Source organism: Phragmites australis, chromosome 4, assembly GCF_958298935.1.
Source record: "Phragmites australis chromosome 4, lpPhrAust1.1, whole genome shotgun sequence".
Classification (NCBI taxonomy): Eukaryota; Viridiplantae; Streptophyta; class Magnoliopsida; order Poales; family Poaceae; genus Phragmites; species Phragmites australis.
In genome coordinates, this window is record NC_084924.1 from 44,730,570 (window position 1) to 44,744,172 (window position 13,603).

At 42.4% G+C, this 13,603-nt stretch overlaps 1 protein-coding gene across 1 annotated transcript; it reads left to right on the forward strand.

Annotated features, from left to right (window-relative positions):
- Positions 1 to 1,657: 1,657 nt before the first annotated feature.
- LOC133916736 (cytochrome b561 and DOMON domain-containing protein At2g04850-like) lies at positions 1,658 to 3,337 on the forward strand. The gene has a single exon (XM_062360548.1). The coding sequence runs from the start codon at positions 1,984 to 1,986 to the stop codon at positions 3,226 to 3,228; it is 1,245 nt and encodes a 414-aa protein (XP_062216532.1). The 5' UTR covers positions 1,658 to 1,983; the 3' UTR covers positions 3,229 to 3,337.
- Positions 3,338 to 13,603: the final 10,266 nt, after the last annotated feature.

The following is a 13,603-nucleotide window of genomic DNA, read 5'->3' on the forward strand; positions in this document are numbered from 1 at the left end:
GGAAATTTTCTGGCAAGGTGGTGGGGCAAAAAAGAAGTACCATCTTGTTAAATGGGATGTGATTTGCACTCCCAAGAAAAAAAAGAGGTTTGGGTATTAAAAAATCTCTCCAAAATGAATATTGCATTTCTTTGTAAATGGTGGTGTAAGTTGGATAAGGAGGATATGTGGCAACAAGTCATTAGAAGAAATACATTCACTATTCTCTTTTGGCTAATGTAAGACATAAGCAGGGTGATTTCCCTTGTTGGAGTGATCTCCTTAAGGTCATAGACCTTTACCTCCAAGGGAGGAGAATCCTAACAGAACACTAGGTTCTAGGAGGATGTCTGGGTGACTCCTAAACCTTTATGTGATCTGTTTTCAGCTGTTTATGGGATTTGTATTGATACTGATATTCTTGTGAAAAATTCTTATGAGAAAGGTTGGAATTTATCTTTTAAAAGATGGCTGAACACTGATCTTTCTTGTCCTTTGAGACGAATGGCCGTTTCACTGTTAAATCCATATATAAGTGGTTAATGAGATGATCTCCCAGTATCTATTTCAGTCATATTTGGAAAGCAAAACTCCCTCAAAACATTAAGATTTTTCTGTGGTTGTTGGAACAATAAGCCCTTCTAACTAAAGATAATATGATCAAGAGAAAGTGGTCTAGAGATGGTTCTTGCTATTTTTGCACTCAACAAGGATCATGTGTTCACCTTTTCTTTCTGTGTCCTGTTGCAAAATCTGCTTGGGGTTTTATGGCTTTATTTTTTGAAGATGATACAATTCCAAATTTTGTTCATCAATATTACATTTGGATTTAGTCTTGGCAACCACACGGAAAAGTTTCCATGTGGTTGGTCTTGTAGCTATTTACTGGGCTATTTGAAAAGTCAGAAACGAAGCTTGCTTTGAGAAAAAGTTTATTCGTAATCCTAGTGAAACTATTTTCATACTTGTTCATTTTTTAAATCTAGGCAGATCTTCTGAATGACATGGACAAGGAGAAATTGATGAAGGATATGCAATGTCTGCTTAATACTGTGATGAATATTTTGGCTTCTCAGCAAAACCAAGTGTCTTATGTGAGGATGCTTCCTAGTTCTGGTGTGATGATCTCACGCTACTGTTGATGAGAATACATATAACTCTGCAGAGGATGAAAATATGAATAACTAAGTGTCTTTTACTTGTAGTTTGGTTAGTCTGTCCTGATTATCTTTTGATGGTAACAAACTGCTGGGATGGAAAAAGTGTTCCCGTATTCAAAAAATCAACATCATCATCATAGCAGCAGCACCAGTGCACAACTCATGACCAAAAATCCTCAGGAAACAAAATATTCTGTTATCCGAGCCCATCACATCACATCGGCACGTTGCGGTGTAGAGGCCTCTCAATTGCGGCCACCAAATCTTCCATTTTGCAATCAGTTTTTCCGCTGTTGGGATCAGCGCACACCTGATCAAAACTACTAAACTAGTGCATGCATGGAATCAATTGCCGAGTTCCCCATAGCTGGTCACTACACCCAAAAGTGTTGGTGTGATGTGAATCGGGTAAGGTTGTCCGTCGAGGCATCGAGTCTGGAAGGTTAATGTTGTAACAAGTATATATGTTTATCACTGTGTAGTTTCGCAACTTTATATTCAGTCGACCACTACTTTAATTTACACCTACTGTCGATCCCAGAGCTCGATGCAAGACTGGGGCCAAGGTCGGCACCGCACTCCACTTGGATCCAGATCACAGGGTGCAGCCTCCTTTTTGGAGCCTTTCCTTCACAGCTAAGAACGCATTGAAACAAAGGCAACCAACGAACGCACCACACAGCCATCATGGCGCTCGCTCCTCGAAACGGACCACTAAAACCACACTTACGCGCACAGACAAAGCCAGATTAGACGCACGCCAAAACTTTGCGCACCACTGCACACTAGCTCGTGGCTGGCTAGCTTATTCGCGCCACTCAGCCGCTCGACACAGCGCGCAGCAATGCGGCAGATAAGCAGCCATCCGAGGCGTGCAATCCTCGGCTTGCTACGGGTGGCTGTGGTCGCCGCCGCCGCCGTCCTTGCCGACGGAGCGAGGGCCGCGGCGGCCGGGCGGTGCGCGACGTCGACGCCGGTCAAGACGTACGACAAGTGCATCGCCCTACCGACGCAGGGCGCCACGCTCGCGTGGACGTACGACGCGCGGAACGCGACGCTGGACGCCGCGTTCACGGGCTCCTTCATCTCACCGTCCGGCTGGGTGGCATGGGGTGTCAACGCTGACGCGCCGGCAATGACCGGGGCGCGCGTCCTCTCCGCGTTCTCCGACCCGTCAACCGGCGCGCTCCTCGCTCTGCCGTTCCTCCTCTCCCCCGACGTGAAGCTCCAGGCGTCGCCTCTGGTGTCCCGGCCGCTGGACATCCCGCTGCTGGCCTCCTCCGCCAACCTCCTCGCCCCTGCGCGCACCGTCCGCGACGGCGCGTCGGTGACCATCGCCGCCACCATCCGTCTCTCCCCGAACCGTACCAAGCTCCACTTCGTGTGGAACCGCGGGCTCTACGTGCAGGGCTACTCCCCGACCATCCACCCCACCGACGCCTCCGACCTCGCGTCGCACGCCACCGTGGACATCCTCACCACCGCCACCGAGGCCTCGCCCACCACGTCGGCCACGCTGCAGTGGATGCACGGCTCCCTGAACGCGCTCTCGTGGGGTCTGCTCCTCCCAGTCGGCGCGGCGGTGGCGCGGTACCTGCGGCCGTGCGCGTCCACGGGGCCGGCGTGGTTCTACGCGCACGCGGCAATCCAGTCGACGGGGTACACCCTGGGCGCGGCCGGGTTTGTGCTGGGTCTGGTGATGGGCTCCGCGTCGCCGGGCGTGACGTACAAGCTGCACCGCGGGCTGGGCATCGCGGCTGCGACGGCGGGGAGCCTGCAGACGCTGGCGATGTTCTTCCGGCCCAAGACGACGAACATGTACCGCAAGTACTGGAAGTCGTACCACCACCTGGTGGGGTACGGGTGCGTGGTGGTCGGGGTGGTGAACGTGTTCCAGGGGTTCGAGGTCATGGGGCTGGGCGTGTCCTACTGGAAGCTGGGCTACTGCATAGCGCTCGCCACGCTGGTCGGCGCCTGCGTGGCGCTGGAGGTGAACGCGTGGGTGGTCTTCTGCCGGAGGCAGCAGCAGGAGAAGCTCATGAGGAGGGAGGTCGAGAACGTCGTCGTCAAGGACGCGGCTGCCTTCTAGGCTGAGGCTTAACGGCGTACGTGTATTCTTATCTGCCTCTGTTTGCCTGGACAAGCATGGCATGCAGACAGTTGTGAGTCGAGGGAGGCCGGAACCGAAGCAAAATTTATAGGACAGATCTTACGGAAAGATTTTATTTTGTGTATATTATATATTTTTTAATTATACGTGATAACTGTTGATGAATAAAAACACTATAGTTCAGAGTTTTATAAAAATCTTTCTATAAAGTATATTATAGAATTTCCTTTCGGCTGGGACTGGTGAAAGCGATGCGTCGAGGATGCAGACACCTCCACGATGGATACATTCGCTGGCATGACGAGTGTCAAACCGTGCATATGTTGGCGGATCGATGGCGACTGGCGAGCGTGAAAGCTCGTAGCAGTACTACCGTCACACGACACGAGTGTCGATTCAGGATTCATGTATAAGTCACACTTCTGACTTTCAATTGGTCACCGGAATCTTTTTTAATAATAAAAATATAACTTACCGTCTCTGTACCAATAAACATAAGAGGAAATAAACTGTATGACCGAGAATGTTAACTAGATAAGAGTTGATACGTGTCTCGTAAATTTCTTTCAAAACTAATACTAATATATCTTAAAACTAAAGTAAAAACAAAACTGAAGATAAATAAGTTATTATAAAAATAAAAAAAGATGCTCTTATGGTTGTAATTGAACACTAGATTCCTTTGAAAATTAATTCATACGTCATCGCACACAAACGCTTGCAACTTGAAAAATGAACACTTGGATCCAACCAGATATACTCCGGGTAAAGAAAATCTCCAAGTGATGATTTAGAGATAAGGAAATTCAAAACCCACTTATATGCATTTGTATATGAATTTTATGTCTCTAGTAAAATAATAACAACTTCAACGAGAAATAAAATTTCAGCCCTTAAGTAAAAACAAAGATCCACTTATATACATTTATATATGAATTTTATGTCTACAGTAATAAAAAGAACAACATTAACCAGAGACAAAATTTGACCCTTAAGAAAAAAACAAAAAACACAATTAAAAAGGAAAAAACTCACAACAAATCAAGATAATAAAAAAAAACTAGAAGGAAATGAACACAAACATCATAGTAAATATTCACTTCATTTCTTGCTAAGGTCAACCCTTTTTCGGTAGATTACAAGATATTTTTCTCATAAAAAACTATCACCTATTACAAAGTCTAAGCTCTCTTCTCACCTTTCCTTAAAACCCTAACATACAAACTCAATTGGCTGGCTCAAGCTATCCTCACAGCCCTACCCCTCTAATTATAAGCATAGGAATGTAGCAGAACCATTAAGTTTCCTTGTTCCTAAAATATCCCGCTCTTCTAATCGTCTTTTACCTACCACTAGGGTATTTTAGTCTATTTTTTACTCTATCCATCAAACATTTATAGCTTCTTCATGACTTAGTTTCACCTCGATTCAAACTTCACAATGATGTTATGTGCACTCCGGTCCACGGTTTAAGGTCAAATCACGAAATAGGTGCAAGTGACAAGTTGGCTCGAGAGGCCGGTGAAGTCCTTGTTCTTCCTTTTATGCTTCACGGGCTGCTCCTCCTCCTTTGAGCTCTCCTCCTCACTTCAAGAGGTGTCGACATCGCTGAGCGCCATCATGAAAGCTCAAGATGTCACCTTGGCCACCTTCTTGGCCAACTTGTTGTGGTTCTTGAAGAAGGGCTTCTTGGCTTCTTATGTTTGTCGTGGTCATGGCTATGGTCTTTCTTCTTCTGGATCCTTAGACAGTCTACCTTGAAATAGTGGTATCACCACACTCATAACAAGCATAAGAATTACCTCTCCTTCGGTCTCGTTGATTGTTGTAGAAGCGGGTGAACTTTTTTACAATCAAAGTCAAGTCATCATCATCAAGTGCATCTACCTACTCTTCAGTGATAGAAACTGAGGAAGACAAAGCAAATCCACTAAATGAAGGGTTGGCAAAAAAAAACTAACTCTAGCTTGACTACCACCACTAGATCCTAAAACCAAAGCCATATTCTGAGACATGGGGTTTCTTAAGCCTATCATAGTTGTCTTGTCTATCTCAGTGAATTTGAGCTTACTTAAGAGTTCATCACAAGTTAATGTGTCATAATTGGATGACTCATCAATACTTGAGATCTTCAATTCTCATATTCTATGGTCGAGAGTATAGAGAAGTTTGATCACCCTCTCATGATCAGAGTAAGGCAAAACCCTAGTCGATATAAGATTGCTAACAATCCCATCAATTTGAGCAAACATGGCATCCAAAGATTCTTCAAAACTCTGTATGAATATCTGATATTCTTGATTGTACGTGCTTTAGAGCCGAGCCTTGATTTGGTTAGTGCCCTCATGAAAGACAATAAAAGTGGATCAAATCTCTTAGTCAGTACGGAGGTGCTGAACTCTAGCAAACTTATTACGACTTAGACTTGTGAATAATATATTTCTAGCTTTATTATTAATTTTATATTGTTCAATCTGGGCCTAAGAAATACCAGTAATAGGAATCTCATAGTTAGATTCTACAATCTCCTATATTGCACTTGGCTTAAGAGGTAAGCTCACATGTGCACCTTTCAGTACGAAAAATCATGACCTTCAAAGAAATGGATCTTCTCATATATCTCTTTTGTAGCCTACGGATCACAAAGCTGATAAAGGTCAACAACTGATCAAACCAACTCTGATACCAATTGTATGACTAAGAATGACGACTAGAGTGGATGAATAGGCGCTCCACAAATTTCTTTTGAAGCTGATGACATTCTTCTATTATGGTCACTCAACGCACCTCAAAACTAAAATAGAAGCAAAAGTGGAGAAAAACAAGTTGGCTCTCATGGTTGGAATTGAACACTATGTTCCTTTGAAACCTAATTCACGTGTCATCACATACAAACGCTTACAACTTGAAAAACAAACACTTAGATCCAAATAGATAAACTTTGGGTGAAGAAACTCTCTAAGTTGATGATTTAGAGACAAAGAAATTCAAGACCCACTTATATATATTTGACGTGAATTTTATGCCTTTGGCAACAAGAGATAAAATTTCAGCCCTTAAGCAAAAACAAAAATCACAACTAAAAGGAGAAAAACTCACAACAAAGCAATGGAGCCAATAAAATAAAAGTAGAAGGAGATGAACACAAACATCAGAAAAAATATGTACTTTATTTCTTGCAAAGGTCAATCATTTTTGGGCAGATTATAAGGTATTTTTCTCACAAAAAGCTCTCATCTATTATAAAGACTATGATCTCTTATCTCATTTCCTCTAAAACCCTAGCATACAAACTCATGTGGCTAGCTTAAGTTATCCTCACAGCCCTATCACTCTATTTATAAGTCTAGTTAGGTAACTTAGCCATTAAATTTTCTTGCTCCCAAAATACATATCTTTTCTAATAATCTTCTACCTACCATCGGGGCATTTTAGTCTATTTTTCGTTCTGTCCATCGAACGGTCGTGATTTCTTCACAACTTAGCTTCGTCTCGATGCAAGCTTCGCGATGCTGTAAAGTGCACTCCATTCGTCCACAGTTTTGAGGCTAAACCACGAAACCACCTTACATGCTTCTCAAAGCGTGACTTACTGCCACTTGCTTAAGCCTTAAGCAAGCATCCTGATGTCGACGTGTGTACTCCATCTTTCGATCTTGATAGCCAGCAAGTCTCTCCCGCTCCTAATCCCTCGGACCGCCTTGTCATTTGCACTAGCATCCCTTTCACTTGAATTTGTCAACACACTGTCTTCATCCACCCTTTCATACTTTTTTTGACCTCCACATATACAACTAGCATCACACTCAATTCTGTCCGACCTTATTGATTGTTCAACACCAATCTCTCCCCTTAGCCCGATTATTCTATCGTCGACTGCCAAGTTGCATCTATCACCTATATAACACAAGATAAGCAAACATGCATCTCCAGACCATCTCTAGTTAGTCAAAATCAAAATCTCTATTGAAGAACTCATTCCAAACAAATTATGAATGCCGGATGATCTAGTGTTCACTCATCCTTAGCGTCGGACCATCTAGTGTGTTCAGCTCATCAACTCGACTGTTTTGCAAACTCTGTGCAAGAAATGCTCTGACGTGTCCATCATCTCATCGTAGAACCATCCGGCGTGTACATCTTCTCTGGACCAGCCATCTTACAACATCTCTACAAGAAATGCTCTGGTGAAGCATCCGGTGTTCATCCCTTTGAGCATCGGACCATCCGGCACGTACAAGTCCACAAAAATCAGTTTGCAACCTCTCTACAAGAAAAGCTCTAACGTTCACTTAACTCCATCGTCAAACCTTTCAGTGTACACTTATTTTTTGCCTTTAGCTTGAAATGCTCAAAACTTCCTGAGCACCAAACTATCCGGCGCGTGAAAATATCACAGCGTCGAATCATCCGATGTGTACAATTTTTCTAAACTCAAACACAAAAATATCAACTCTATTTTTCTCGACAACTTTAGTTAATTATGATCATAATTACAACGTATAGTCATGCTCATACAATCTTGAAATCATTCAACTAAAAATAACAATATTATCAATCACTCATCACATATAAATTAAAACATATTTTAATTTGAATTCTCACAAACTTAGCTAGTCAAACAACCAAACTAGGCTCCTTTCGGATGAAAACGAATGGATCGCGAGTAAAGAATATGAATCTTTGTATTTTGCGGTAATCTGACGATGAAGAGAGGTTTCTAGTTCCACAAACTCGAATGCCTTGCTGTGTCTCGAGCCCTCAACTCCGATCCTACAGGGCGCGTAGCGTTGTGGGGCTGCGGCCAGCGGCAGCGGGGCGGGGGAGAGGGCGCGCGATCCTCGTGCACTAGCAGTCAACCGGGCTGGTTACGCGCGCGGATAACTCGATTGTGGGATCAGCGCGGCGGGCCGGCTTGGGCTCGCGGCGGCGGGGGAGAGTTTGGATCGCACAAATCGATGAGAGGAGCGATGGTCCCGGAGACCGAACGCACAAATCGACGAGGGAGTGCGTGCGGCGCCGGCGATTAGCCCGCTCCATCATCGGATGGAGCGAGAGCCCGGGGCCCGAACGCGCGCGCGGCTTTGAGCGGAACGTCACGAGTTCACGACTGACCTCACCGCGGCCGGCACCTCGTGATACGTGGGTGGAGGCGGGGGTTTGGGCTTTGGTTTGCACAATTGCACGTGTCCGCACTCAACGGCGCATCCGAAGCTAGGATGCAGTCAGTAGTAGGACCTGGGAACGTTGAGTTACTGAAACACACTGAAGATTTTGTTACTCAAACATAGCCTGGGGTGGGGTAAGAAGAGGGAAACGTGTGTTCTCGGATCATGCTGGCCCGGTCTTTTGCCGCCGATAGAATATAGAATATTTTAACCAAAGCAAAAACAACTCCATTTCTGTCTCATCCTTGAATATCAAACGCCTAGGTTGGTTGCATCTAATTTCACTAGGACAATATTACTACCAGCTAGTGTTGCAATTGATCGCGCTAGGCCCGAACGTGTACACTAACCGAATCGAGAAAGAGAGGAAGTTCGTCCCTAGCTCTTGCGCAATGATTGTTCCACCAACGTCATATATAAAGAGGGTCAAGCTAGGATCTCGTGATAATTCATATAGCGAGACTAGCGCACATCCTCACATCTTAAACCTTAGACCGATCTCATGGAAGACGCTTTGTGGAGTGAATGCTGCCACCTCCGTGTTGGCATCGATTTCTCCAAGCCCTCCCTCACACCGGCGTTGCAACAACTCATCTATACCAATCTCCTCCCCATGCCGCCGACACTACGATAACACACTAAACCGACTCATCTACATCTCCTCACCGTCAACTCATCAAGATGGTGTTACTGCTGTTTGGGTGTTCAAGTCTAATGGCTATGATCTTAACTGAATTCTTAGTCTATCAGCTAGCAAAAAAGCCAGTTACTGTTCAAGCAAGAGGGAATGCAATTGAGGGAAGAACGGAGCTACCGTGGTTCCTTCTGGTCAAAATTCGCGTTCACTTGTGAAAGGAACAAGAGGAAACCGAGAGAAAGTGACGGTATACGGACTCTATTTTTGAGGTATGGCTACAATTTTGACTCGCCAAAGATGCTGAATTACAGTTGCAGAAAAAGCAAAATCAAAGACACTTCTTTTGACCCTAGCTTGTTCTTTTTAGATCGGATGAAATATTGCAGGGCTGCAATTTGCAAGCTTTATTTGTCTGCTGAGGTATGTGCTTACCTTGGGTAGCCTACCAGCTAGGCCTCGAGATTATCCATTGGTCAGCACTTAGACTGAACCACTGACAATGTTCACACGGCGAGTTGGACAGCATAAACAAAAGAAAGCCACACTTTTGTCTTTTTACCAAGTTTTGTCAAAGCTTTTCTCATTGCAAAGAAAAGGAGTGAGTGAAGTGTGGGTTGTTGTATCTTTATCTGCCCGTCTCTCGAGGAGCAATAAATACTTCATTTGAGATAGTTGTAGACATAATCCAACAAAACAATAGGCTGCATCGTACTGTGGATGTGGGTGAAGCAGAGAACCCGCATCGCAGCACCTGCTATTCTGCACAAGGGAATCTGGAACTTGTATTTGAGATAGAAAGCTTTGGTGAGTGTAACGTGAAATTGGCGCTACTTTGTTGAAAACCTGAAATGAACTCGACGACTAAGCTTTGACTGTTTTCTGCAATCTGCAAGCAACGCAAAAGGCAGACGAAGAATTGCTGGTAGCATCCACTACAGCTACATCGACGATTGCCAACAAAATTTCTAAGATGCGGTTTCTAGAGGTATTAGCTAAAAATAAAACTCTTGAGTTGACATTGTCACCATGGCATGGATTGACGACGCTGACTACAGCATGACTAGTACCGTTGAGGTGGTCATAAAAAATAAGCAGAAGAATGTTGTTTAGTTGAAGGCACTTGTTGAGGTAGTTGCATTGCTGTGTCATTCGTTTTCACAGCAAAGGAAAAAAGTTTCTGTCGAGGAAAATATGAATTCACTTAAAACTGAGCTAGTTGTGTGCTTCCAAATCGGCAGGGAGCTTCTTCAGATTTAGACTATATCGCAAGAAATTGCTTTAGGACGAACTGATTTTTCACTGTAATGTCACGATGGGAGCGGTCACAGTTGCGTGTTCTAGAGAAAAAGGAGCGGTCACAATTGCGTGTTCTAGAGAAAAAAGAGCGGTCACAGTTTCGGAGACTTCGCCGTTGGACTGTTGGAGCTGTGCAGGGATATCAATTTAACCTGATTCACTGTTTATTCATGGATAATAAATATTTTAATAGTATTGGATATGGTTTTGAATTGGTATTTGTCGGTACGTTCGTGAATTAAAAAATACTACCTATGGATATAAATATGAGTAAGACATACTCATATCCATGATACCTATTCATTCGTAGATGCTCTTCGATAGATGGGTTTAATCCTCAAATCCTAATTCCATACCCTACATCACTATCACTAGGTGAACAATAACCACGGTACTGTAGCATGACACGATATATTTAAATTAGTTATTTAAAAAGATTAGATACCATTTAGAGATAAGGTTAGATCAGATTTGTTAGGAATCATTTAAAATATAATATTAGAATAGTTACCAATTAGAGATATAGTTGTATCCCGTGAGAGACATTTTATTAGGAATCATATTTATAGAAGTCATATAATTGAATCAATCAAGCAGGAGAAAAATTTAGTTTTCAGTCCTTTTCTTCTATGTCTCCTTTAATATTCTAAGTCTCCCTAATATATTATACAATCTCTTTCTTAATAGCCAATATCACTTGACTATCCTCTAGTGTTTATCATAACAATTTGGTATCAGAGTCTGGTCCATAAGGTGTGGACTATAATCTTTAGCCCGATAGACATAAGTGTGTATAAACCGTTTGTACTAGTGGGGTGTGGCCTGAGGAATCGTCAATGTACGGTGAAAGGGAGATAAAGGGCCGAGGAACACCAATATTTGAAGGGGGAGATTGTTGAAATATTCTCACATTAGTTGTCAAAAGTCAATACATCCAACTTAAAAGTGAGAAATCCGTCACTTCATTGACTAGCTTTAAGGGTGTAGAAATACCCTTTCGATCCTACATCCACCCTCATCATGTCATCCTCATCCACCCAACCACTCAGGCACCTAGGGATGAAAACGGACGGGAATGAGCAGGAAAACGCCTCAACTATTTTCACTTTCACATTAGCTCAACCGGACGGATACGAAAATGGAAAAGCCGGGAACGAAAATGATCATGGGAATGTCGAGTATTCAAAAATGGATCACTCCAGAAAGAAATATGTTGATACCAAACAGGAACCGGTGATTCAAATCAGGAAGACCGAACCTCGCCAAGTGCCATGAGGGGCACCAGAAGCTGTGCAGGTATAGGCTGAGAATTGGTAGGTGATAACAACAAAGGGTGCATCATTCATGTGGAGGAAATTAACAATGTCAAGCATGAGGGCGTTGATATCCCAGAGGAAACTCCCAGCAGATGGCACTGGCTTGTTCTCAGGGGAGCTATAGACATCAGCATTCAATGGAACAACTGCCTTCATTCATTGGCCAAAATCAGCCTCATCTATAACTCTTTGCATGTTCTTGAGTGCAAGAAAGGTAATGTTGATGAAGCTGCCATTGTAGCTCTTCAGAGAAGGTTCCTTAGCAACAACCACATACCTGAACAATTGACATATAGCTAAGGTACTAGGACTGTTCAAATTTCACAATAGGAATACAATGAAAAATTGGAAATGAGCAATAAGCATAACTTTTTGTGCAACACTATTATCGAATAAATCTAAATAGGCTCAGCTTAACTGCACGAGGATGGTGAATTGGTGATAACTAACCATGATGTATTGTGCGGTTGTGCCTTTTGTATCTTATTAAAAATGAACATCCATGTTAGTTTTAAAGAATCATCTTCAAACAAAACATGTGTTATGAATATAGGATATACTTCTAGTCATGCACAAGAGAACTTTAGCACTTGCTTGTAGCACATTAGCATTTGATACTACATATAGGATGCAATAGCACATTAGCACTTGCATGTATGTAACACCCATATCTTCCAAACGGCAAGAGAGGCTTGAACGTTTGAACTAGATGACAACAGCACTAGCATTGCATCCATTTTGGATGAACAAAAAAAACATGCACATCTCACTGAGACATGACAAGTTTAAGACTCCATGTCCACACTCAGTTCTCAAAAGTTTAAGTACTAGGAGTACATGACATAACAAAGTGACCACATGTAACAATTTAAGTATTTAACCATACAAACAATCAGACATACAATGGATCAAAGTTCTCAAAAGATAGGATAGTTAGATAAGAATATAACATAGCAGGATTCCAAGATATTTCTTTTTTCCATCATTGTCAGCCTACAACTCTTCCATTGTTGGCCTACAACTCTTCTAGATCGTTCATCTCATTAGGATCACTTTGAGTTTCAGCTATTTGTTCCTTCTCCTCCTAAAATTTTGTATTTCATAGAAAGGAGATAATCAGACTATCTTTTTAAAGAAAAAACTACAAAGACCTCAAATAAACTTGACATTCAGTTGCATTTGGCTAAAATAAACGCTCATACCTCATGCAACACTATTTCAGAATAGGCCTCTACAACCTCGAGATCAGTCACAATTGAAGCAACATTCTTAGAATCTAAAAAATCAAAGACAAATACATAAGATTTAAATTCTTGCACAATTATAACTGATAAACTATTTAAATTTTCACCTTTTCTTACTGCAGTTACCCAATCCTTCATGCAGATCAATGCTTGTACCATCTCAAGATCAAGGCGGCTACGATAAAGATCAATGACATGACCACTAATACTAAAAGCAGGCTCTGAAGCAATCGTTGACACTTGTATGGCCATCATATCATAAGGAATTTGTGAAAGAATAGGATAACTTTCTATTTTGTTCTTCCAATATCCTAAAATGTCAAATTGACTTTGCTTCAAAAGTGGCTCTGCCATATACTTCTCTAACTTATTTGAATCATCACTATCATGGCCACCACCATCATATAAGAAGCTTTCAAGTTCAGCATCTTGATTTTCCATTAATGGATCTTCCAAGGTACTATGTTTATTCACAATACTCTTTGTCTTTGAAGATGCAGGTGCTGAATTAGCATAAAATTGATATATCTTCTTTATAACACTAACAAATTCTTCAAGTTTAACTAGATAGTAATCACAATAGAACTTTTTCATGACGAATTCTACAAGCTTCTTCTTGTACCTAGGATCAAGGAAGCATGCCACAGCAAGAGAAGTATTGGACTTCTTCCAATATTTTTTAAACTTTTTACT

Coding starts and splice junctions, on each gene's coding strand:
- LOC133916736 (XM_062360548.1), top strand. CDS start 1,984: ATGCGGCAGATAAGCAGCCATCCGAGGCGTGCAATCCTCGGCTTGCTA.